Here is a 27,223-nt window from a genome sequence, read left to right as displayed (position 1 = left end):
ACTAAAAACAATCTGGAATGTGTCACCCCCTCCCCTTTTCCAAGGACACTTGGAAGGAATTTTCTATTTTCTTGGTATTGTGTTAGATACAGTGCGAATACACTTTGTGTTTGGTGATTGATACAAAGTTTACATCCAGGATTCCATATGGAGGTGATATCAAATGTAGCATTGGAGTATTTGTGGCCCAGGATCATGGACCGGACGGATTATATCCGTCTACAAGGTCACACTGTGTAATAATACACAAGTCCTGTCACTACGGCTCATATAATATCTTCATTAAAGAGAAATTCTAGGGCGACTACAGACCCCGAGTTACCTGCGCCGTCATCTCCTATAGTAGGGCTATGTTCATACCTGGCAGATAATGCAGAAATATCTACAAATGGAAATTTGCTCCATCCCCGAGTGGTTTCTGTAGCACAACAGGGAGTCCTTCAAATCAATGAAACCGGTCCCAAAATTTTTGCAACTAATTTGTCATAAGTGAATATTCCCAAAATCACAGCCCAGCAGCCGTCTAATCTCCATGGGCCAAAGGGGCAAGAAGATACCTGTGAGTGTGAGCGGGGGCGCAAGTCATAGCACTAAAAATATCTCTTAAGAGGTTCTGTAATGAAAAATCTTCTATCTAATCTATGTATCGTATGTATCCATCATCTGGCTATCTGTATCTTGTCTGAATTAATCATTATCTATCTATCTATCTATCTATCTATCTATCTATCTATCTATCTATCTATCTATCTATCTATCTCCTATCTATCTATCTATCTCCTATCTATCTATCTATCTATCTATCTATCTATCTATCTATCTATCTATCTATCTCCTATCTATCTATCTATCTATCTATCTATCTCCTATCTATCTATCTCCTATCTATCTATCTATCTATCTATCTATCTATCTATCTATCTATCTATCTATGTCCTATCTATCTATCTCCTATCTATCTATCTATCTCCTATCTATCTATCTATCTATCTATCTATCTATCTATCTATCTAATTCCTATCTATCTATCTATCTATCTATCTATCTATCTATCTATCTATCTATCTCTATCTATCTTTCTATCTATCTTTCTATCTCCTATCTATCTATCTATCTATCTATCTATCTATCTCCTATCTATCTATCTATCTATCTATCTATCTATCTATCTATCTATCTATCTCCTATCTATCTATCTCCTATCTATCTATCTATCTATCTATCTATCTATCTATCTATCTATCTAATTCCTATCTATCTATCTATCTATCTATCTATCTATCTATCTATCTATCTATGTCCTATCTATCTATCTATCTCCTATCTATCTATCTATCTCCTATCTATCTATCTATCTATCTATCTATCTATCTATCTATCTATCTAATTCCTATCTATCTATCTATCTATCTATCTATCTATCTATCTATCTATCTATCTCTATCTATCTATCTATCTATCTATCTATCTATCTATCTATCTATCTATCTATCTATCTCCTATCTATCTATCTATCTATCTATCTATCTATCTATCTCCTATCTATCTATCTCCTATCTATCTATCTATCTATCTATCTCCTATCTATCTATCTCCTATCTATCTATCTATCTATCTATCTATCTATCTATCTAATTCCTATCTATCTATCTATCTATCTATCTATATCTATCTATCTTTCTATCTATCTTTCTATCTCCTATCTATCTATCTATCTATCTATCTATCTATCTCCTATCTATCTATCTCCTATCTATCTATCTATCTATCTATCTATCTATCTATCTATCTATCTATCTATCTCCTATCTATCTATCTAATTCCTATCTATCTATCTATCTATCTATCTATCTATCTATCTCCTATCTATCTATCTATCTATCTATCTTTCTATCTCCTATCTATCTATCTCCTATCTATCTATCTATCTATCTATCTATCTCCTATCTATCTATCTATCTATCTATCTATCTATCTATCTATCTAATTCCTATCTATCTATCTATCTATCTATCTATATCTATCTATCTTTCTATCTATCTTTCTATCTCCTATCTATCTATCTATCTATCTATCTATCTATCTATCTATCTCCTATCTATCTATCTCCTATCTATCTATCTATCTATCTATCTCCTATCTATCTATCTATCTATCTATCTATCTATCTATCTATCTCCTATCTATCTATCTATCTATCTATCTATCTATCTCCTATCTATCTATCTCCTATCTATCTATCTATCTATCTATCTATCTATCTATCTATCTCCTATCTATCTATCTCCTATCTATCTATCTATCTATCTATCTATCTATCTATCTATCTATCTAATTCCTATCTATCTATCTATCTATCTATATCTATCTATCTTTCTATCTATCTTTCTATCTCCTATCTATCTATCTATCTATCTATCTATCTATCTATCTCCTATCTATCTATCTCCTATCTATCTATCTATCTATCTATCTATCTATCTATCTATCTATCTCCTATCTATCTATCTATCTATCTATCTCCTATCTATCTATCTATCTATCTATCTATCTATCTATCTATCTATCTATCTATCTCCTATCTATCTATCTATCTATCTATCTATCTCCTATCTATCTATCTAATTCCTATCTATCTATCTATCTATCTATCTATCTATCTATCTCCTATCTATCTATCTATCTATCTATCTATCTATCTATCTATCTTTCTATCTCCTATCTATCTATCTATCTATCTATCTAATTCCTATCTATCTATCTATCTATCTATCTATCTATCTATCTATATATATATCTATCTATCTATCTCCTATCTATCTATCTATCTATCTATCTATCTATCTATCTATCTCCTATCTATCTATCTATCTCCTATCTATCTATCTATCTATCTATCTATCTATCTATCTATCTAATTCCTATCTATCTATCTATCTATCTATCTCCTATCTATCTATCATCTATCTATCTATCTATCTATCTATCTATCTATCTATCTATCTATCTCTATCAGAACCTGCAGAGTTAGTTGGACACATTTTATGTTGTATTTTTATCTTGAGTTGTCAGAACTTCAGTATTTTGCATTGACTTCAGAAAAAAATTGTAGCAAAACTGCAAGGTGTGAATAATCCCTCATTATAATGTAATTCTAATTGCAAGCTATAGTAACTTTGTAGCCATGTTTCGTTGCGGCGCCCCCTCCCCCATCACATGCATAGTACATACATTCTTATTCTTATCCGTGCTCCGCCATTACCTTGTTCTCTTAGAGGACGGTATTACTTACTGTGTGATCTGGCGGCTCTGGTCCTGCCGTGTCTGCGGCGCGCTCTGCGGTCACCACCGACCCCTTCCCATATATACTCCGCTATGACTCAGCTGAGGGGTTACACAATGTTACAGACACCACAGAAGGGGAACTTTCTGCATTTCTCCTCGTTTGACTCATGCCCACTGGGTTACCTTTATGTTTCCCATAAACCACTTTACATAAAAATACAACAAAATTGCCCAAAGAAATGAGAATATTTTTACACTTTTTGGATAACTTTTAGGTGTGTCCGTGCTGTGGGGTAACTCCAGGCACCTCTGCTGTTTATTTAACCCCCACCATGTGCCCGGGGATATTTCCGTCACATCTGCTCTCCATTACTCACTGGATGCTGCGTTTTTTTGTTTTTTTTTCCTTTTCTTACGCCTTCGATGACTTTTCACCTAATTTCTGACACTCCCGGCCCAGCACTATGACATACAAGCATGTCTCCAATCACAAGACTGCAGGAAGTTATGACCCCCCCCCCAAATATCAGGACAAATGCCCCTTTCACAAGACTGGCTCGTACAGTTTTTTCAGTTTTTATGAACCCTGGTGGCCTTTTTTCTTCTTCTTTTTTTTTTGTTACAAGTAGCACATACAGTAGTGATGTGGTAATAGGAGGGGATCGGTGACCCTTGTACAGACTCCTTATAGAGTTGCTTATTTCTAATATATCTATGAAGAACTCTATCTGAGGGCAGCTTAGGATAGAGGAGGAGATGCGGAGCTCCGCCATGTATCATGTGCTATGATTTGGATCAATAATTTCATATACAATTTTTTATTAAGTTGCTGTAAAGAAAACCTGAGAGTCCTGCTTACCTCTGACTCCTAGAGAGAGCCTGAGAGTCCTGCTTACCCCTGACTTATAGAGAGAGCCTGAGAGTCCTGCTTACCCCTGACTCCTAGAGAGAGCCTGAGTGTCCTGCTGACCCCTGACTCCTAGAGAGAGCCTGAGTGTCCTGCTGACCCCTGACTCCTAGAGAGAGCCTGAGAGTCCTGCTGACCCCTGACTCCTAGAGAGAGCCTGAGTGTCCTGCTGACCCCTGACTCCTAGAGAGAGTCTGAGAGTCCTGCTGATCCCTGACTCCTAGAGAGAGCCTGAGAGTCCTGCTGATCCCTGACTCCTAGAGAGAGCCTGAGAGTCCTGCTGACCCCTGACTCCTAGAGAGAGCCTGAGAGTCCTGCTGACCCCTGACTCCTAGAGAGAGCCTGAGAGTCCTGCTGATCCCTGACTCCTAGAGAGAGCCTGAGAGTCCTGCTGACCCCTGACTCCTAGAGAGAGCCTGAGAGTCCTGCTGACCCCTGACTCCTAGAGAGAGCCTGAGAGTCCTGCTTATCCCTGACTTATAGAGAGAGCCTGAGAGTCCTGCTTACCCCTGACTCCTAGAGAGAGCCTGAGAGTCCTGCTTACCCCGGACTCCTACAGAGAGCCTGAGAGTCCTGCTTACCCCTGACTCCTAGAGAGAGCCTGAGAGTCCTGCTTACCCCTGACTCCTAGAGAGAGCCTGAGAGTCCTGCTTACCCCGGACTCCTAGAGAGAGCCTGAGAGTCCTGCTTACCCCTGACTTATAGAGAGAGCCTGAGAGTCCTGCTGACCCCTGACTCCTAGAGAGAGCCTGAGAGTCCTGCTGACCCCTGACTCCTAGAGAGAGCCTGAGAGTCCTGCTGACCCCTGACTCCTAGAGAGAGCCTGAGAGTCCTGCTGACCCCTGACTCCTAGAGAGAGCCTGAGAGTCCTGCTGACCCCTGACTCCTAGAGAGAGCCTGAGAGTCCTGCTGACCCCTGACTCCTAGAGAGAGCCTGAGAGTCCTGCTGACCCCTGACTCCTAGAGAGAGCCTGAGAGTCCTGCTGACCCCTGACTCCTAGAGAGAGCCTGAGAGTCCTGCTGATCCCTGACTCCTAGAGAGAGCCTGAGAGTCCTGCTTACCCCTGACTTATAGAGAGAGCCTGAGAGTCCTGCTGACCCCTGACTCCTAGAGAGAGCCTGAGAGTCCTGCTTATCCCTGACTTATAGAGAGAGCCTGAGAGTCCTGCTTACCCCTGACTCCTAGAGAGAGCCTGAGAGTCCTGCTTACCCCGGACTCCTACAGAGAGCCTGAGAGTCCTGCTTACCCCTGACTTATAGAGAGAGCCTGAGAGTCCTGCTTACCCCTGACTCCTAGAGAGAGCCTGAGAGTCCTGCTTACCCCGGACTCCTAGAGAGAGCCTGAGAGTCCTGCTTACCCCTGACTTATAGAGAGAGCCTGAGAGTCCTGCTGACCCCTGACTCCTAGAGAGAGCCTGAGAGTCCTGCTGATCCCTGACTCCTAGAGAGAGCCTGAGAGTCCTGCTTACCCCTGACTTATAGAGAGAGCCTGAGAGTCCTGCTTACCCCTGACTTATAGAGAGAGCCTGAGAGTCCTGCTTACCCCTGACTCCTAGAGAGAGCCTGAGAGTCCTGCTTACCCCGGACTCCTAGAGAGAGCCTGAGAGTCCTGCTTACCCCTGACTTATAGAGAGAGCCTGAGAGTCCTGCTGACCCCTGACTCCTAGAGAGAGCCTGAGAGTCCTGCTGATCCCTGACTCCTAGAGAGAGCCTGAGAGTCCTGCTGACCCCTGACTTATAGAGAGAGCCTGAGAGTCCTGCTTACCCCTGACTTATAGAGAGAGCCTGAGAGTCCTGCTTACCCCTGACTTATAGAGAGAGCCTGAGAGTCCTGCTTATCCCTGACTTATAGAGAGAGCCTGAGAGTCCTGCTTACCCCTGACTCCTAGAGAGAGCCCGAGTGTCCTGCTTACCCCTGACTCCTAGAGAGAGCCTGAGTGTCCTGCTTACCCCTGACTCCTAGAGAGAGCCTGAGTGTCCTGCTTACCCCTGACTCCTAGAGAGAGCCTGAGTGTCCTGCTTACCCCTGACTCCTAGAGAGAGCCTGAGTGTCCTGCTTACCCCTGACTCCTACAGAGAGTCTGAGAGTCCTGCTGATCCCTGACTCCTAGAGAGAGCCTGAGAGTCCTGCTGACCCCTGACTCCTAGAGAGAGCCTGAGAGTCCTGCTTACCCCTGACTCCTAGAGAGAGCCTGAGTGTCCTGCTTACCCCTGACTCCTAGAGAGAGCCTGAGAGTCCTGCTGACCCCTGACTCCTACAGAGAGTCTGAGAGTCCTGCTGACCCCTGACTCCTACAGAGAGCCTGAGAGTCCTGCTTACCCCGGACTCCTAGAGAGAGCCTGAGAGTCCTGCTTACCCTGGACTCCTAGAGAGAGCCTGAGAGTCCTGCTTACCCCTGACTCCTAGAGAGAGCCTGAGAGTCCTGCTGATCCCTGACTTATAGAGAGAGCCTGAGAGTCCTGCTTACCCCGGACTCCTAGAGAGAGCCTGAGTGTCCTGCTTACCCCTGACTCCTAGAGAGAGCCTGAGAGTCCTGCTTACCCCTGACTCCTACAGAGAGTCTGAGAGTCCTGCTGATCCCTGACTCCTAGAGAGAGCCTGAGAGTCCTGCTGACCCCTGACTCCTACAGAGAGCCTGAGAGTCCTGCTGATCCCTGACTTATAGAGAGAGCCTGAGAGTCCTGCTTACCCCTGACTCCTAGAGAGAGCCTGAGAGTCCTGCTTACCCCGGACTCCTAGAGAGAGCCTGAGAGTCCTGCTTACCCCTGACTTATAGAGAGAGCCTGAGAGTCCTGCTTACCCCTGACTCCTAGAGAGAGCCTGAGAGTCCTGCTTACCCCGGACTCCTAGAGAGAGCCTGAGAGTCCTGCTTACCCCTGACTTATAGAGAGAGCCTGAGAGTCCTGCTGACCCCTGACTCCTAGAGAGAGCCTGAGAGTCCTGCTGACCCCTGACTCCTAGAGAGAGCCTGAGAGTCCTGCTGACCCCTGACTCCTAGAGAGAGCCTGAGAGTCCTGCTTACCCCTGACTCCTAGAGAGAGCCTGAGAGTCCTGCTGACCCCTGACTCCTACAGAGAGCCTGAGAGTCCTGCTTACCCCTGACTCCTAGAGAGAGCGTGAGAGTCCTGCTTACCCCTGACTCCTAGAGAGAGCCTGAGAGTCCTGCTGACCCCTGACTCCTAGAGAGAGCCTGAGAGTCCTGCTTACCCCTGACTCCTAGAGAGAGCCTGAGAGTCCTGCTTACCCCTGACTCCTAGAGAGAGCCTGAGAGTCCTGCTTACCCCTGACTCCTAGAGAGAGCCTGAGAGTCCTGCTGACCCCTGACTCCTAGAGAGAGCCTGAGAGTCCTGCTTACCCCTGACTCCTACAGAGAGCCTGAGAGTCCTGCTGACCCCTGACTCCTAGAGAGAGCCTGAGAGTCCTGCTTACCCCTGACTCCTAGAGAGAGTCTGAGAGTCCTGCTTACCCCTGACTCCTAGAGAGAGCCTGAGAGTCCTGCTTACCCCTGACTCCTAGAGAGAGCCTGAGAGTCCTGCTGACCCCTGACTCCTAGAGAGAGCCTGAGAGTCCTGCTGACCCCTGACTCCTAGAGAGAGCCTGAGAGTCCTGCTGACCCCTGACTCCTAGAGAGAGCCTGAGAGTCCTGCTGACCCCTGACTCCTAGAGAGAGCCTGAGAGTCCTGCTGACCCCTGACTCCTAGAGAGAGCCTGAGAGTCCTGCTTACCCCTGACTCCTAGAGAGATCCTGTGAGTCCTGCATCGCCAGCCTACACTGAGGCTACGTGTATAGTATTGAATATAAAGAGGGCTATAACATGTCTCACAGACTTTCTCAATGTGTGGGGGGAAGTCACAGAATTGGTTTGGGTGGTCAGAGGATGCAGGACACACAGGCCTCCCTATGAGGACTGGCAGAATTTAATAAAAATGTTACATTTTACTTAAAGCTATCCTGTATAATGCTGTGTCCTATATCCGGGTTCGGTAACCTTTAAAGGTTGGAGATCCCTGTCCTATATAATGCTGTATCCTATATGATGCCGTGTCCTATATAATGCTGTGTCCTGTATAATGCTGTGTCCTATATGATGCTGTGTCCTATATAATGCTGTGTCCTATATAATGCTGTGTCCTGTATAATGCTGTGTCCTATATAATGCTGTGTCCTGTATAATGCTGTGTCCTATATAATGCTGTGTCCTGTATAATGCTGCGTCCTATATAATGCTGTGTCCTATATATTGCCATATCCTGCCCTCAGATCCATTTTAATAACTTTGCAGATACTTTACTCTCCTATTTGTGGTCTCATCTTACGTTTCATTAGGTTTTATGTTTTGGTCCCTCCAGAGCTGCATTTATACTTCTGCTGATTTTCTCAGTTTCCATTGACTCTCACATCTCGCTGCTGCCACCTGTTGGTTGCGTATGAGCGCAGCATGTGCTGAGTTACATTCTATAACTTCTATGTCCAGATCTAGCTCGGGATACTGTTATTTGTACCCCCATCGTACCACTACATCCCCTCCCCCCTTTTAGTGATAACTGAGATACTTGTTTTTCATCCTTGTCCAAAAAACTCAAAGTACAACCCGATAAACCAGGTCCCCTATACAGTAGATGTGTGAGGGCAGTCAGATGGCGTGTCCTAAAATAGGAGGAACAGCTAAACATGGCCTTGTATCCTCAGCGAGAGGTTATCAGGGGGCTGCAGCAAGCCTTCCATAGGGGGCGCTGTTGCTTTAATAGCTGTTCCCTAATATGTTGATAGTGAGATTCTAATAACTGAGGGGCCAAAGAGCTCTGCTGTCTCTAATATCATGTCCTCGCTCTATCTGAAACTAAATCTCTCTAAGACTGAACTACTACTGTTTCCACCATCTGATAGATCTGTCCCTGATATATCCATTGCAGTCTCAGGCCTTACTATAACTCCTAGACAGCATACCCGCTGCCTCGGGGTCATATTTGACGCAGACCTTTCCTTCACCCCTCATATTGAATCACTCGCACGTTCATGTCACCTCCACCTCAAAAACATCTCCAGAATACGCCCTTTCCTCACCAGAGATACACTAAAGACACTTACTGTCTCTCTGATTCATTCTCGCCTTGACTACTGTAACTCCTTACTAATCGGTCTTCCCCTCACTAAACTCTCCCCTCTACAATCTATTCTGAATGCAGCGGCCAGGCTCATCTATCAGGCTAGACGCTACAGCGAGGCCTCGGGTCTGTGCCAGTCACTACATTGGCTGCCTATTCATTATAGAATAAAATATAAAGTTACCCCCCTCCTCCACAAGGCTCTCCATAATGCCGCACCTCCCTACATTTCTTCCCTCATCTCTGTCTACCGCCCAACCTGTGCTCTCTGCTCACTCAATGACCTAACACTTCCATCCTCTATTATCAGAACCTCCCCCGCTCGTATACAAGACTTCTCCCGAGCTGCACCACTTCTCTGGAATGCTCTACCCCGGACAATAAGATTAACTCCCAACTTCTACAGTTTCAAACGCAAACTAAAGACACATCTTATCAGACAAGCCTATCACAATTCCTAATGTAAACCCTTCCGTACTACAATTCTGATGTCCTTCATTGCTAAAAGAATCCCTAAATTTAACCCTCCTCTGTCCCCGCTCCCACACTACCCCACATGATATGGTGCCTTTTCAGCCTAACTTATCTGTTCAAGCTCCATCCACATGTTAAAGGTCACCACTAGTGACGGCTCATTCAGTATTATTTGTGTAATGACAGTCACCTCTATTACAGAATTGTCTGAATACTGTATAAGCAATACCACCCCCTGCTACCTCTTGTGTCACCCCCTCTACCTCATAGATTGTAAGCTCTTGTGAGCAGGGCCCTCAGTCCCATTGTGTGAAATGAAGTTCTTTGTTATGTATCTGTCTGTATCTGAACCCTACAAATTGTACAGCGCTGCGGAATATGTTGGCGCTATATAAATAAAATGTATTATTATTATTATTACATAGTACTCCTGAGCCATCCTGATTCACTGGAATGGGGCTGAGCCGCAGATTTCGCCATCACTGGAGCTTCTTATTTTTTGAGGGTTTCCTCGTGCCCTGTCACCATTTCCGTACAGACAGAAAAGTATCACGCGGCTTGTCGATGAGGGCGTCGTACACAGAATGTGTGTAAATGACATCCCTGGGGATCCCCAATTTGTATGCCACTTTGCACGAGCACCACCCCAAACTGCAACCCTTTACATGGGTCAGTTTCCCAAAATACAGGACAGATGGGAGGTGTGCAGAGTGTCCTGTGGCTGAGCCCTGCAGCAATCAGCTCCAATCTATGGGGACACCTTGCAGTAACTGTCAGATTCCCTGCAGCGCCTCCACTGGTGGAGTACAGTATTACACAGCTCCCATTAGGTGCTGTGCAGGGGTCCAGGAAAGCTGGGTGGGTGCTGTAAAGGCAGCTATGTTGGTTGTCTGAGTCCTTCCTGCTTTTAATACAAGAGAACTTCAGAGTATTAGAGACCTAGCGCCACCTACTGGCACTTTCCTTTAATATCGATTCATTTTTTTTTTTTGTGGATATCATTACATCACTGCATCTTTGGAATATCCTGTAGTGTTTTCTCTTATAACATCCATGTCCCGGGGTTGCAAAACTGCATGACCCAATAGGTGTGTGCAGGGGCATGTTGGGAGGTTGGAGGCCCCCAGGACACTGGTATATACACATGCATGATCAGATCTTCTGCAGGTGCACATTGCAGCGTCTGTGGTCCGCTTTGATCATGTGACCATATTGCCAATGCTCTTTATATACACTGTTCATAGTTTTTGACAGTTCTTTTTTTTATTTTATAGGAATCTCCTTTATGTCTATCCACAAAGCCTTAATTTTGCAAATCGTCAAGGGTCAGCCAGGAACATCACTGTGAAAGTGCAGTTCATGAGCGGAGAAGATCCTAGTAATGCCATGCCGGTAAGTCACCATCTTACATACCTGGCTACAGCTCCAGGCATGCACCTGCAGAATCAGCGCCTCCATGGGTTGGGTCTGGCATTGCAGCTCAGCTCCAGTCATTTCAATGTAGCTGCAATACCGGACACAACCCTTGAAGAGGTGTGGCACTGTTTCTTGAAAGAGACATGATTTTTTTTTTTTTAATTCTGCCACAAAAAAGACCTCTGTTAGGATATAGAGATATGGTAGAGGGGGTCTTAGGACTACCCTCTGTGAGTCAGGACAGGCCGCTGTGTAATTTCACTCTCTTTCATACTTGTAGGTCATCTTCGGAAAATCAAGTTGTCCAGAATTTTCGAAAGAAGCGTACACTGCGGTCGTCTACCACAACAGGTGAGGGCTATGCACAGGACATATGTGCCATGGGATAATAGCTTGAATTTTTTTCCCCCAGAAACAGCACCACTCATGACTTTGTGGCTGTATCTGGTAATGCAGCTCCAATCCATTCCAGTACAGACAAGACATGTGCATAAATTATGAAAATGCAGATGGATCCTGAGCGGTCCGCTGTGTTCAGTATGTTGTAGCTCCTGGACTGCGGCAGAGGCTCCAGGACTGAATACAGCAGCTCAGGGCACAGGGTGCATGCTCGGCCTGATGTCTGCAGATTATGTGCAGTGTCCACGCTGCAGTGTCCCATCCTTAATGCATCATATGCCCCTTGTAGACCCTAGTTTGACTCGTAATTTACATGTTATTTTTTTCCTTTTATCCCATCCAGGTCCCCAGATTTCCATGAAGAGATCAAGATCAGGTTGCCAGCCACATTAAGTGATCATCACCACTTGTTATTCACCTTCTACCATGTCAGCTGTCAGCAGAAGCAGAACACCCCTCTGGAGACCCCAGTGGGCTATACAGTATGGCCTGTCATGTAATATTACCTTGTACCCAGAAGTGTCATCATAGGGACACATTATAACCGTCATTGTGTCTTCCTCCCCAGTGGATCCCGATGCTCCAGAATGGCCGCCTGAAGACTGGACAGTTCTGCCTTCCCGTATCCTTAGAGAAACCTCCGCAGGCGTATTCCGTGCTTTCCCCTGAGGTCAGTGCCCCTGATATGAATACAATAGGTTACCATGTCAGGACATAAGCAGATCTCAGGGCTGCCTCTGTATAAGGAACCTCCTCTATTCGCCACTCATGATCTACTGCAATAAAGAAGTCTCTAGACATCCATGAATACTCATAATGCCCCTAGTGGCGGCTGCAGACATAGAATTGCCCCTTGTGCCAGGGATTTTGAGTTATTTCAATGCTTTCCTCTTTTTTAGGTCCCGCTGCCTGGAATGAAATGGGTTGACAATCATAAAGGAGTGTTTAATGTGGAGGTCGTCTCTGTGTCCACAGTTCACACCCAGGTGAGTAGACCTATACCTTTGGCCTTACACTGTAAGATCCCCGTACTAGGCCATGTGATAGAATAAACAGGTAATAATTGATACGAGGTTGGATATTACAGTTATACCATAAACTGTTGTCTGTGCTGCTCTTACTGTGAAGAAGCCTTTCCTCTATTGAGGCTGGAGCTGCCTTCCTATTAAGGGCGGGTTCACATCTGCGCCGTGCGCGCTTTAAGCAATCCTGCTGGGTTTCCGTCTTCTGCCCCAAGAAGCCGGACAGGGGATGGAAACCCGGCAGTCAGTTTTCAAACCCATTCAAGTGAATGGGTTTGAAAAGTGAGCGCCCGTGAGCGGTTTCGTACCTGTCCGTGGCAAAACCGTTTTTTTTTTAACCAGACACAAAGTCCGACTTTGTGTCTGGTTAAAAAAAAAACGACTTCGCCGCGGACAGGGGCAAAACGCTCACGGGCGCTCACTTTTCAAACCCATTCACTTGAATGGGTTTGAAAACCTACTGCCGGGTTTCCGTCCCCTGTCCGGCTTCTTGGGGCAGAAGACGTAAACCCAGCAGGATTGCATAAAGCGCGCACGGGCGCAAATGGGAACCCACCCTTACCTGTAATCACTTAGACATAGTAATAAGATCACGTCTAAGACTCCTCTTTCCAAGCTCAAGAACAGACTTACCATTACATGCATTAATCTTGTTTGGTTGTAGAGTTGTCAGTGGGTGATACCTGTAAGTATTATGTAACAGTGCACTTTGTTGCCAGATTTTTAATTGCCCCAATGTATCAAAAAAAAAAAACCAAAAAAAACCCAACAACTTTGCAAAATCGTCTTACCATATTTTACGGACTATAAGGCGCACTGGACTATAAGGCGCAGTCCGGTGCGCATTATATGTTATTGAAAGCGGCGGCACGCAGACTTTGCCAGCGGCCGCTTAACCCCCCGCGTGCCAGCCGCTTCTATTGGAAGCACTCGGCAGGCGAGGAGTGGAAGGGGCTCTATCAGCAAAATCATGCTGATAGAGCCCAACCGTAAAAGTTATATTAAACTACCCCCCCCCCCCCCCCCCCCGTTTTAAAATAAAACCCTGAAACAGAATGTGAAACTTACCGAGCGGTGCAGGGTGGGCGGGCATTCAGGCCTCCTCTTCCTCCGATGTTCCGTCCTCCTTCTCCGGCGCTCGCGAACTGATAATGGCCTTGGCGCATGCGCAGTAGCCATAGTAGAAGCATTATGATATTGCGCATGCGCCCAGGCCATTATCAGTTCGCGAGCGCCGGAGGAAGTGGTCAGGACATCGGAGGAAGAGGAGGCCTGAATGCCTGCCCACCCTGCACCGTTCGGTAAGTTTCACATTCTGTTTCAGGGTTTTATTTTAAAACGGGGGGGTAGTTTAATATAACTTTTAAGGGTGCATTCACACTACGGAACGCCAGCGTGTATCACAGCCGTACACGCCGGCGTTACAGCAGGGCTGCCGGACACTTCCCATTCATTTCTATGGGAGCCGGCATGCGAGCGCTCCCCATAGAAATGAATGGACTGCTTTTTTCCGTTATAGAATATAACATGATTTCTTTTTTTGTAGGATTCCTCCCTTGACAAGTTCTTTGCCCTGGTTCACGCCCTGGATGAGCACATGTTCCCCGTCCGTATAGGCGATATGAGGATCATGGAAAATAACCTGGAGAGCGAGCTGAAGAGCAGCATCCTGGCCCTGAACTCGGCGCAGCTAGAACCGGTCGTGCACTTCCTCCACCTCCTGCTAGACAAATTGATTCTTCTGGTCGTCAGGCCGCCGGTCATTGCCGGTCAGATCGGTAAGTGAAATCTCTTGCGGTTGTGGCTAGATAAAGATTAATGGCCGAGCCGCTGCGGCACGTCACGTCCATTGCACTTTACGAGATTGCGTCTGCGTGTGTGGGGGCGATGGAGTCCTTGTACGTTTAATGGACGGAGACTTTCTCCTGACATGGAAGCCATAAAATAAAAACTTGTTCTTGTTAGTTAACTTAGGTCAAGCGTCATTTGAGGCAATGGCTTCCATCACCAACAGACTCCATAAAAACCTGGAAGGAAATCAGGACCAGCACGGGAGGAACAGTCTCCTGGCGTCTTACATCTACTACGTCTTCAGGCTTCCAAATACCGATCCCAATTCACCATCCCCGGGTAAGTAATGGTGGAAACGTGTGTGTATACAGGGCTTAGGCAGGTCTCTGTGTCTCCATGGTAAAAGACAACCTTCTGTAGTAGTAGGAGGAGTCACGTAACATGTGACTGCAGGATCGGGGTTTGTTTGCCGATGGAGACATGTCAGTCTACACAGGACCTGGATACATCAAATGGTAGTTTAGCAAAGTTGCTGCATACATGGGGGAGGTAGAAGGGGGTGTCCTACAGACCTCAGTTCTGAATGATTCCAGGCATGTATTATCTGATCAGCGGGGGTTCCGACACCCGGGACCCCCACCGATCAGCTGTTTGAAGAGACCACAGTCTGCAGACATTCGCTGCAGTTTCTTCCCTGCGTATCGAGCACAGTGCCCTACATTCTATAGTGGCAGTGTTAGGTATTGCAGCTCAGTCTCGCTCACTGTAATGGGACTGAGCAGCAAACATGCCATGTGACTGATGAATGCGGCACCGTTGCAGCTTTGAGCAGATGAACTATGGGGCTCCCAGTTGTCGGACTCCCCCAATTATATATTGATGACCTGTTCTAAGAATTTGGGGTGGGGGTGACTTTCTTTATTGCTGTATTCTGATGTTTTCTTCAGGCCCCGGAGGTCTCGGAGGATCGATGCACTACGCCACAATGGCCAGGACTGCAAACAGACCGGCAAGCCTTAACCTAAACCGCTCCAGAAGCCTTAGTAACAGCAACCCCGACATCTCCGGGACCCCCACATCACCAGATGACGAAGTCCGATCCATAATCGGTAGCAAGGTAACAGAAGTCTACGGAAAAAGAGGAATAAAACAATGGGGACATTTACTGTGTTATTAGTGACTGTATGCAGTGAGCTCCCCCTAGTGGTGGCTGCAGGCAGAACATTTATATGTGCGATGGGGTATCAGAGAAACCACACTTAGGTTTTGACCTTAAGAAGAGAGCACCGGTGACCCTGCCGTCCTGTCTGGTCATGGCCGCCATATCCAGGCAGGGAACAAATGCAGCAATCTCCATTCACTTCTATAGGCTATATAAAGCAGGTCGGCCGCCATGAGCCGGGACGTTACACTGACCTGTATTTCACATATAAGCTAGAGGTGAAGAGTCTGTACAAACCTCAACGTTTCACAACCTCGCAGGTCAAACACCCTTGACCTCAGCAAAAGGCCGTAGATGAAATGTAGCCAGAATATTGCAGTATGAGCTGGATTTCTCTCCAGGGGATTTTTTTTTTCAATTTTATAATAAAAAAAATACAAGGCAAAAAATAAAATAAATGTATGCCTGAGCAAAAAAACACAATCCATTTTTATAACATGGCGGTCTATGGGTGACTACGACTACGTCCGTCATTGCACTGGCGTCCATTGGAGGAGGTATACAGTATGGCTCCTACTTGGGGCTGCCTTGGCCACCATTTTTAGGGTCTGTGCAGATATCTTTGGCGTCAGGTTCTAGACTCTTGTATTTTTTGTGTCGGGGGAGGGGGATTCATTGTACAATTTTATTGCAGTTTTTCAACCATGTGAAGTTTTTCTGAATATTAATGATTTTCTGTGTTTTTCTGAATTGTTAACATGACTAATGATTCGGCTGACGTGTCTGTGTAACCGGTAACGCCATCTTTCCTTTCCCGCTTGCCGCCGTTTGCCTTGTGATCAGGGCTTGGATCGATCCAACTCCTGGGTCAACACGGGGGGTCCCAAGGCTGCCCAGTGGGGGAGTGACCCCAGCCCCAGTGCTGACTCGGTGCAGGTGGTGTTTCTGTGCAGTGATTACTTTCTTCTTCCGTATATTTGGGGGTGTCTTGCTTGCGCTGTCATCGGGGGTGGGGGTGGGGGATCTTTCATCATCATAATGGCAGCCTAGTCATGCTGAAGGATTGTAGAAAGCAACGGGTCGTGCTCATATAGTATACAGGCTGTCCGTCCGCTGCTTGTTGTCAGTGAATGGAAACATTCATTGATACAAAGAAAGCAGCGTCCTGATACACTGTAACAACCCTCCACCTGGATCAAAGCATGTTGGTGGCTGTCCATGAGCACCCCTTCCCTATGAAGCCTGTAAACTCAATTGAGTCTGATGAGACAATCCCTTTAAACTTAAGGACTCTGATATTGAGCGCCTCTTCCTCTTCTCAGGCCAATGACTTCACTTCCTTTGGTCACATGGACGTGTCACATCTCAGTCCCATTCAAGTGAATGGGGCTGAGCTGCAATACCAAGCACAGCCACTATACCATATACGGCGCTGTGCTTGGTGAGTATCATGGTCCTTGACTAACATATAGAAAACAGAAAACCCCTTTAATGGATCAAATCAGCTTGTCTGATCCCTAGGCATGACCAATCGCTCTGCGATCCACCCCGAAATAATGTAACTGTTGCTTTAAATGAATCCAGATGTATTGACTGCTGCCTCTACATGTCAGTAACACCTTCGGGAGTCAGTAAACATTCATTATTCTGCTTGTCTTCCGTCTGTCCGTATGTCTTGCGTCTTGCATGTGATTTTCGTGGTATTTGGGCACACGCTGTCATGGCTGCCGGGCGAGATCCTTTCCTACAGGTCTATTAGAATAACATCCTATAGTAAGGTATCGACATTAGATATCTGCAGATAGGAATATTCAGTGGCTTCTGCTAATACTTGCAATACCAGACATGACCACATGGACACGGTGGCGCTACTTCTAGCAACAAACTGATAAGCCCCTTTCCTTATTTTAGTCACTTATAGCTGCTGGGGACGGGGTCACAATATCACCGTATAACCTGCGCAGAATCTGCAACATGTCCTGAAATTTACTGCAGAAAAATCTGCAACAAGTCTTCCAAGTCTGAATAGGACCCTAATATAGAGAGCCCGGACCCTTAGTGTTAAGTGCCTATTCCTAGGATGTACCATCAATTTACGATTGGGACCCCATTGTTAGAATGAAGGGGCCGCAGCTCTGATTTAGTACTGCAGCGCCCTAGGCTAACCTGGCTGCCCAGGGAATTGCAATGCGACTGCCTCAGTGGTGTGATTCTACGGCCCCTCGCACCTTTAGGGCCTGAGACCTTTTCATGCTCTGCTATGGTTGACATCCAAGATATCTGCCCCCTACTGGTCCTGGTGATATAGCATTATTTTTTTAAAGGCATATTCCGGGTGTAGGATATTACAGGGGCAGTTTGATCCTTGTCGTTGGAGTCTCTGTTTGGGCTCTTTTTGGGGTCCCCTTTCGGCTCTGTACCCCCTGATTATTACACTGATATTAACCCCTGCACGTTACTTTGCATGTGCTTGGAAATCCCTGAGATTAAGCCGCTTGGACTAACCGTGCCCAAAATAATCAATTTACCCCCTCCCCCCCCCCCCCCTATCTGTTTGCCTAATTTTCACCCCTGGGTTCCAGTCTTTGATTTGGGTAAATAGATTTCATGTTTCTACCTGACAACCGGTCAGTGCGAGGATAAGAGTCCAAGTGTAACGTAGTCTCATCCTTCATTCATCTCCACCCAGGCCACCGAGCGCTGTAACCGCATGTCCTCGCACACCGAGACGTCGAGTTTCTTACAAACTTTAACCGGACGGTTACCAACTAAAAAGGTAGATTTATCGGCGTCACTTCTTCCAGGTCCAGAAGAGAATTTACCGATTCTGCCCATCGGTCTGTGAGGCTGACTACGACTACAAAGTCATTACCGTATATAGGTTTAGTCAGAGGCAACATTTACTATGACTCGGGACAGACATTGACCTTAAAGGGTTAAATATGGCTGATTTCCTGTTTAAAACAGCGCCACCCCCTGGCTATAGGTTGTATGGGGTATTGCAGCTCAGCCCCAATCATTGTAGTGGAGCTGAGATATCAGAATGAACCCGTAGACAGGTGTGGTGCTGTTTTTAGAAGAAACTGGTGTTTTTGTAATCCTGTGACAACCCTCTTAAAGGGATCCTATCAGTCAGGCACAATTTTATTGTAGGTAGCACGTCGGAATAGCCTTAAGAAAGGCTATTCATCTCCTACCTTTTGTCGTCCTCTCCACGCCCCCATTCGCTTACAATCCCGGTTCTTGTTGGTATGTAAATGAGTTCTCTCGCAGCACTGGGGGCGGGCTCCAGCGCTCAGACAGCACTGGGAGCGTCCCCAATGCTGTGAGAGAACTCTCTTCAGCGCCGCCTCCTCTTCATCAGCAGCGTCCTCTTCAGCCTCTTCTTCTGGCGGTGGCTTGTAATTTCTAAGGCCTTGGGCAGAGCAGACTGCACATGCCCACAGGCCACGAGAAAATGGCCGCTTGCACAGTATAGTAAGCGGCCATTTTCTCATGTGCAATCTGCTCTGCCCAAGGCTCGAGGCCTAGAAGTTACAAGCCACTGCCGGAAGAAGAGGCTGAAGAGGACGCTGCTGAAGAAGAGGAGGCGGCGCTGGAGAGAGTTCTCTCACAGCATTGGGACCGCCCCAGTGCTGTCTGAGTGCTGGGGCCCGCCCCCAGTGCTGTGAAATAACTCATTTACATACCAACAAGATTCAGGATTGTAAGTGAACGATGGCGCGGAGAAGATGACGAAAGGTAGGAGATGAATAGCCTTTCTTAAGGCTATTCCGGCGTGGTACCTACAAAAAATGGTGTCTGACTGATAGGATCCCTTTAAAAGGGTTGTCACATTCTAGCCACGCTGTCAGACATTTGCATTCCATGATTTTGCATTGTTCTCCATTCACATCCAAAGCTACGTCCTGCAGTGCATTATGGGCGAGCCGAGCTGTTAGTTTATATGACCGTCGCCAAGGTTGTGGCTACATTGCTGTTTCTGAGGGCAACCAACAGGAAACGGAAACCTTCTAAAGATACAGTAACACCGAAATAGTCGCAGACGACCCGTCATCTCTTTCACTAAATACTTGGATTTCACTTACAATTAAAGTGTTCTTCCTGATGTAAAGTCCCTCTGTTATTACTCCTGGAAGTTTCTGAGAGTTACGGTTTGTCCCTATGACTAGAGCGCTGGCATTGTCAGACTGCGCAGAGACACAAACATTAATAGGCTGGACAGTAAACACCCAATGTCAGGTTATTTGTACGTTACCAGGAGGAATAACAGAGGAACAAGAAGGTTCTTAGAAATGAGGCTCACGGATTGTAATTTTACAAGTAGATGCTTTGGGAGAGCCGACAGGTCCTCTGCAAGATGGTAGACGACGGTCTCACCTGCCCGCTGACGAGTTACCTGCAGAAATTCCACTTGGGATGTGACTGGAGAGTAACTGGAGGAAACAGTCATCACAGGTGTGGGGGTGGGGGCAATTGGGATGGGCGCCCATTGTTATGTTATACCTGATCATAGAGCGTTCCCAGTGTTAGCACCCACAGCCAGTGCATCAACCTGCTGGAATGGGTGGACCGCCCCTTTAAATTGTATACTGACTTAGTACTGGAGAGTGCAGTGGTTTTGCGGCTGCCGCTGACCTGCCGGGATCTGTGTCAGCACCGCTGGTTTGTGCGCTGCGTGCCTGTCGTGGTGTCAGACATCGAGCCGCCATTGTCTTGCATTGTGCTGTGATGTTTTTTGCACCCGGCGTTCAGTTCTGTGTTTCATTTTATTTTTTTTGTCGGAATTTGTTTCCTTTTCTGTGTTGTTTGTTTATTGTAACATTGTAGACGGCGACATAATATAGTAACTGTGTTCTAGTTATTCCACGAGGAGCTGGCGCTACAGTGGGTGGTGTGCAGCGGAGCCGTGCGCGAGTCTACCCTACAGCAAGCATGGTTCTTCTTCGAGCTGATGGTGAGTGAGTGTGTATTATACTGTATATAATGTAGTAGTGAGCGCAGCTCTGGAGTATAATACAGGATAAGTAATGTAATGTATGTACACAGTGACTGCACCAGCAGAATAGTGAGCGCAGCTCTGGAGTATAATACAGGATAAGTAATGTAATGTATGTACACAGTGACTGCACCAGCAGAATAGTGAGCGCAGCTCTGGAGTATAATACAGGATAAGTAATGTAATGTATGTACACAGTGACTGTACCAGCAGAATAGTGAGCGCAGCTCTGGAGTATAATACAGGATAAGTAATGTAATGTATGTACACAGTGACTGTACCAGCAGAATAGTGAGCGCAGCTCTGGAGTATAATACAGGATAAGTAATGTAATGTATGTACACAGTGACTGCACCAGCAGAATAGTGAGCGCAGCTCTGGAGTATAATACAGGATAAGTAATGTATGTACACAGTGACTGTACCAGCAGAATAGTGAGCGCAGCTCTGGAGTATAATACAGGATAAGTAATGTATGTACACAGTGACTGCACCAGCAGAATAGTGAGCGCAGCTCTGGAGTATAATACAGGATAAGTAATGTATGTACACAGTGACTGCACCAGCAGAATAGTGAGCGCAGCTCTGGAGTATAATACAGGAGAAGTAATGTAATGTATGTACACAGTGACTGTACCAGCAGAATAGTGAGCACAGCTCTGGAGTATAATACAGGATAAGTAATGTAATGTATGTACACAGTGACTGTACCAGCAGAATAGTGAGCGCAGCTCTGGAGTATAATACAGGATAAGTAATGTAATGTATGTACATAGTGACTGCACCAGCAGAATAGTGAGCGCAGCTCTGGAGTATAATACAGGATAAGTAATGTAATGTATGTACACAGTGACTGTACCAGCAGAATAGTGAGCGCAGCTCTGGAGTATAATACAGGATAAGTAATGTATGTACACAGTGACTGCACCAGCAGAATAGTGAGCGCAGCTCTGGAGTATAATACAGGATAAGTAATGTAATGTATGTACACAGTGACTGTACCAGCAGAATAGTGAGCGCAGCTCTGGGGTATAATACAGGATAAGTAATGTAATGTATGTACACAGTGACTGTACCAGCAGAATAGTGAGCGCAGCTCTGGAGTATAATACAGGATAAGTAATGTATGTACACAGTGACTGCACCAGCAGAATAGTGAGCGCAGCTCTGGAGTATAATACAGGATAAGTAATGTAATGTATGTACATAGTGACTGCACCAGCAGAATAGTGAGCGCAGCTCTGGAGTATAATACAGGATAAGTAATGTAATGTATGTACACAGTGACTGTACCAGCAGAATAGTGAGCGCAGCTCTGGAGTATAATACAGGATAAGTAATGTAATGTATGTACACAGTGACTGTACTAGCAGAATAGTGAGCACAGCTCTGGAGTATAATACAGGATAAGTAATGTAATGTATGTACACAGTGACTGTACTAGCAGAATAGTGAGCACAGCTCTGGAGTATATTACAGGATAAGTAATGTAATGTATGTACATAGTGACTGTACCAGCAGAATAGTGAGCGCAGCTCTGGAGTATAATACAGGATAAGTAATGTAATGTATGTACACAGTGACTGTACCAGCAGAATAGTGAGCGCAGCTCTGGAGTATAATACAGGAGAAGTAATGTAATGTATGTACACAGTGACTGTACCAGCAGAATAGTGAGCACAGCTCTGGAGTATAATACAGGAGAAGTAATGTATGTACACAGTGACTGTACCAGCAGAATAGTGAGCGCAGCTCTGGAGTATAATACAGGAGAAGTAATGTAATGTATGTACACAGTGACTGTACCAGCAGAATAGTGAGCGCAGCTCTGGAGTATAATACAGGATAAGTAATGTATGTACACATTGACTGTACCAGCAGAATAGTGAGCGCAGCTCTGGAGTATAATACAGGAGAAGTAATGTAATGTATGTACACAGTGACTGTACCAGCAGAATAGTGAGCGCAGCTCTGCAGTATAATACAGGATAAGTAATGTATGTACACAGTGACTGTACCAGCAGAATAGTGAGCGCAGCTCTGGAGTATAATACAGGATAAGTAATGTATGTACACAGTGACTGTACCAGCAGAATAGTGAGCGCAGCTCTGGAGTATAATACAGGATAAGTAATGTATGTACACAGTGACTGTACCAGCAGAATAGTGAGCGCAGCTCTGGAGTATAATACAGGATAAGTAATGTAATGTATGTACACAGTGACTGCACCAGCAGAATAGTGAGCGCAGCTCCGGAGTATAATACAGGATAAGTAATGTAATGTAAGTACACAGTGACTGTACCAGCAGAATAGTGAGCGCAGCTCTGGAGTATAATACAGGATAAGTAATGTAATGTATGTACACAGTGACTGTACCAGCAGAATAGTGAGCGCAGCTCTGGAGTATAATACAGGATAAGTAATGTATGTACACAGTGACTGCACCAGCAGAATAGTGAGCGCAGCTCTGGAGTATAATACAGGAGAAGTAATGTAATGTATGTACACAGTGACTGTACCAGCAGAATAGTGAGCGCAGCTCTGGAGTATAATACAGGATAAGTAATGTAATGTATGTACACAGTGACTGTACCAGCAGAATAGTGAGCGCAGCTCTGGAGTATAATACAGGATAAGTAATGTAATGTATGTACATAGTGACTGCACCAGCAGAATAGTGAGCGCAGCTCTGGAGTATAATACAGGATAAGTAATGTAATGTATGTACACAGTGACTGTACCAGCAGAATAGTGAGCGCAGCTCTGGAGTATAATACAGGATAAGTAATGTATGTACACAGTGACTGCACCAGCAGAATAGTGAGCGCAGCTCTGGAGTATAATACAGGATAAGTAATGTAATGTATGTACACAGTGACTGTACCAGCAGAATAGTGAGCGCAGCTCTGGGGTATAATACAGGATAAGTAATGTAATGTATGTACACAGTGACTGTACCAGCAGAATAGTGAGCGCAGCTCTGGAGTATAATACAGGATAAGTAATGTATGTACACAGTGACTGCACCAGCAGAATAGTGAGCGCAGCTCTGGAGTATAATACAGGATAAGTAATGTAATGTATGTACACAGTGACTGTACCAGCAGAATAGTGAGCGCAGCTCTGGAGTATAATACAGGATAAGTAATGTATGTACACAGTGACTGCACCAGCAGAATAGTGAGTGCAGCTCTGGAGTATAATACAGGATAAGTAATGTAATGTATGTACACAGTGACTGTACCAGCAGAATAGTGAGCGCAGCTCTGGAGTATAATACAGAATAAGTAATGTATGTACACAGTGACTGTACCAGCAGAATAGTGAGCGCAGCTCTGGAGTATAATACAGGATAAGTAATGTATGTACACAGTGACTGTACCAGCAGAATAGTGAGCGCAGCTCTGGAGTATAATACAGGATAAGTAATGTAATGTATGTACACAGTGACTGCACCAGCAGAATAGTGAGCGCAGCTCCGGAGTATAATACAGGATAAGTAATGTAATGTAAGTACACAGTGACTGTACCAGCAGAATAGTGAGCGCAGCTCTGGAGTATAATACAGGATAAGTAATGTAATGTATGTACACAGTGACTGTACCAGCAGAATAGTGAGCGCAGCTCTGGAGTATAATACAGGATAAGTAATGTATGTACACAGTGACTGCACCAGCAGAATAGTGAGCGCAGCTCTGGAGTATAATACAGGAGAAGTAATGTAATGTATGTACACAGTGACTGTACCAGCAGAATAGTGAGCGCAGCTCTGGAGTATAATACAGGATAAGTAATGTAATGTATGTACACAGTGACTGTACCAGCAGAATAGTGAGCGCAGCTCTGGAGTATAATACAGGATAAGTAATGTAATGTATGTACATAGTGACTGCACCAGCAGAATAGTGAGCGCAGCTCTGGAGTATAATACAGGATAAGTAATGTAATGTATGTACACAGTGACTGTACCAGCAGAATAGTGAGCGCAGCTCTGGAGTATAATACAGGATAAGTAATGTATGTACACAGTGACTGCACCAGCAGAATAGTGAGCGCAGCTCTGGAGTATAATACAGGATAAGTAATGTAATGTATGTACACAGTGACTGTACCAGCAGAATAGTGAGCGCAGCTCTGGGGTATAATACAGGATAAGTAATGTAATGTATGTACACAGTGACTGTACCAGCAGAATAGTGAGCGCAGCTCTGGAGTATAATACAGGATAAGTAATGTATGTACACAGTGACTGCACCAGCAGAATAGTGAGCGCAGCTCTGGAGTATAATACAGGATAAGTAATGTAATGTATGTACACAGTGACTGTACCAGCAGAATAGTGAGCGCAGCTCTGGAGTATAATACAGGATAAGTAATGTATGTACACAGTGACTGCACCAGCAGAATAGTGAGTGCAGCTCTGGAGTATAATACAGGATAAGTAATGTAATGTATGTACACAGTGACTGTACCAGCAGAATAGTGAGCGCAGCTCTGGAGTATAATTCAGGATAAGTAATGTAATGTATGTACACAGTGACTGTACCAGCAGAATAGTGAGCGCAGCTCTGGAGTATAATACAGGAGAAGTAATGTAATGTATGTACACAGTGACTGTACCAGCAGAATAGTGAGCGCAGCTCTGGAGTATAATACAGGATAAGTAATGTAATGTATGTACACAGTGACTGTACCAGCAGAATAGTGAGCGCAGCTCTGGAGTATAATACAGGATAAGTAAAGTAATGTATGTACACAGTGACTGTACCAGCAGAATAGTGAGCGCAGCTCTGGAGTATAATACAGGATAAGTAATGTAATGTATGTACATAGTGACTGCACCAGCAGAATAGTGAGCGCAGCTCTGGAGTATAATACAGGATAAGTAATGTAATGTATGTACACAGTGACTGTACTAGCAGAATAGTGAGCACAGCTCTGGAGTATAATACAGGATAAGTAATGTAATGTATGTATACAGTGACTGTACTAGCAGAATAGTGATCACAGCTCTGGAGTATATTACAGGATAAGTAATGTAATGTATGTACATAGTGACTGTACCAGCAGAATAGTGAGCGCAGCTCTGGAGTATAATACAGGATAAGTAATGTAATGTATGTACACAGTGACTGTACCAGCAGAATAGTGAGCGCAGCTCTGGAGTATAATACAGGAGAAGTAATGTAATGTATGTACACAGTGACTGTACCAGCAGAATAGTGAGCACAGCTCTGGAGTATAATACAGGAGAAGTAATGTATGTACACAGTGACTGTACCAGCAGAATAGTGAGCGCAGCTCTGGAGTATAATACAGGAGAAGTAATGTAATGTATGTACACAGTGACTGTACCAGCAGAATAGTGAGCGCAGCTCTGGAGTATAATACAGGATAAGTAATGTATGTACACAGTGACTGTACCAGCAGAATAGTGAGCGCAGCTCTGGAGTATAATACAGGAGAAGTAATGTAATGTATGTACACAGTGACTGTACCAGCAGAATAGTGAGCGCAGCTCTGGAGTATAATACAGGATAAGTAATGTAATGTATGTACACAGTGACTGTACCAGCAGAATAGTGAGCGCAGCTCTGGAGTATAATACAGGATAAGTAATGTATGTACACAGTGACTGTACCAGCAGAATAGTGAGCGCAGCTCTGGAGTATAATACAGGATAAGTAATGTAATGTATGTACACAGTGACTGCACCAGCAGAATAGTGAGCGCAGCTCTGGAGTATATTATATAGGATGTATCCAGTATATATTACAATGTTTCTCTCTGTCGTTGTCTCTGGTTACAGGTGAAGAGTATGGTGCATCATCTGTACTTTGCTGACAAGCTGGATTCTCCTCGGAAGCATCGGTTTCCTGAGCGCTTTATGGATGACATCTCAGCTCTGGTCAGCACGATGGCTAATGATATAGTCACTCGGTTCCAGAAGGTAGGGTTCACACCAGGCCGCCTCTCCATTCACTGTAGCTCTTGGACAGTTTTCTCTAAGCGGTTGCTCTTCAGATTTAGCAGAACTACAAGTGACATCACACCCGACATGCTGGGAGTTGTAGTATTGTTAGTGGTTTATGGGTCGTTTTTCTCCCCCTCTGCAGGACACAGAAATGGTGGAAAGACTCAATGTCAGCCTGGCGTTCTTCCTGAATGACCTGCTGTCCATCATGGACCGGGGCTTTGTCTTCAGCCTGGTGAAGGCCTACTTCAAGCAGGTGAGTCTGTGGCGCCAGGTAGATGGGTGGTGTAGTAGAGCGCCCTCACTCTGGGGACAGGATCAGAGGAGTTATGGCTCGGTATTTTGGAGCTTGTTTTTTCCTTTGCTTTCCATCACCTTGGGCCATGTTGCAGTGTTTTGGGTTTTTTGTAATAATCTTGCACACATTATACCCCAGAAATAAAGAAGTGGTTTGTGTGGAATTGAAGTTTGCATCATTTGTAGGCCGGAATAGCGCACCGTGCAGTATTATTCTTATTGGATTCAGATATACGCCAATGAGATCCTGGATTTATAGATTTAGTTACGATTGAACAATTAAAATCCAAGAAATAATATATTTCTCCTGACCACTAGAGGTCAGTGTAACGATTATTTTTGTATGCTTGACCATGTCACTTTACAGCTTGCTGTAAAGAGTGATTATT

General features: G+C 45.2%; 1 protein-coding gene across 12 annotated transcripts in view; it reads left to right on the top strand.

Moving 5' to 3' along the window:
- The window catches only part of DOCK7 (dedicator of cytokinesis 7), a 94,157-nt gene that overhangs the window by 37,356 nt on the left and 29,578 nt on the right, over window positions 1-27,223 (top strand). For 4 of the 12 annotated variants that reach the window (XM_075286638.1, XM_075286637.1, XM_075286636.1 and 1 more), the window contains exons 15-27: window positions 11,048-11,165; window positions 11,470-11,540; window positions 11,932-12,070; window positions 12,157-12,258; window positions 12,488-12,574; window positions 14,157-14,388; window positions 14,576-14,740; window positions 15,349-15,518; window positions 16,407-16,499; window positions 18,253-18,339; window positions 20,425-20,520; window positions 26,373-26,513; window positions 26,680-26,793. In XM_075286638.1, the coding sequence (XP_075142739.1) occupies window positions 11,048-11,165; window positions 11,470-11,540; window positions 11,932-12,070; window positions 12,157-12,258; window positions 12,488-12,574; window positions 14,157-14,388; window positions 14,576-14,740; window positions 15,349-15,518; window positions 16,407-16,499; window positions 18,253-18,339; window positions 20,425-20,520; window positions 26,373-26,513; window positions 26,680-26,793 (1,615 nt within the window). The remainder of the gene's footprint in view (window positions 1-11,047; window positions 11,166-11,469; window positions 11,541-11,931; window positions 12,071-12,156; window positions 12,259-12,487; window positions 12,575-14,156; window positions 14,389-14,575; window positions 14,741-15,348; window positions 15,519-16,406; window positions 16,500-18,252; window positions 18,340-20,424; window positions 20,521-26,372; window positions 26,514-26,679; window positions 26,794-27,223) is intronic. The other 8 variants (XM_075286643.1, XM_075286642.1, XM_075286641.1 and 5 more) reach the window with 3 other exon arrangements.

Source organism: Leptodactylus fuscus, chromosome 9 (assembly GCF_031893055.1).
Source record: "Leptodactylus fuscus isolate aLepFus1 chromosome 9, aLepFus1.hap2, whole genome shotgun sequence".
Lineage (NCBI taxonomy): Eukaryota > Metazoa > Chordata > Amphibia > Anura > Leptodactylidae > Leptodactylus > Leptodactylus fuscus.
The sequence above is the reverse complement of the archived record's forward strand: the minus strand, read 5'-3'. Positions and strand labels throughout refer to the sequence as shown.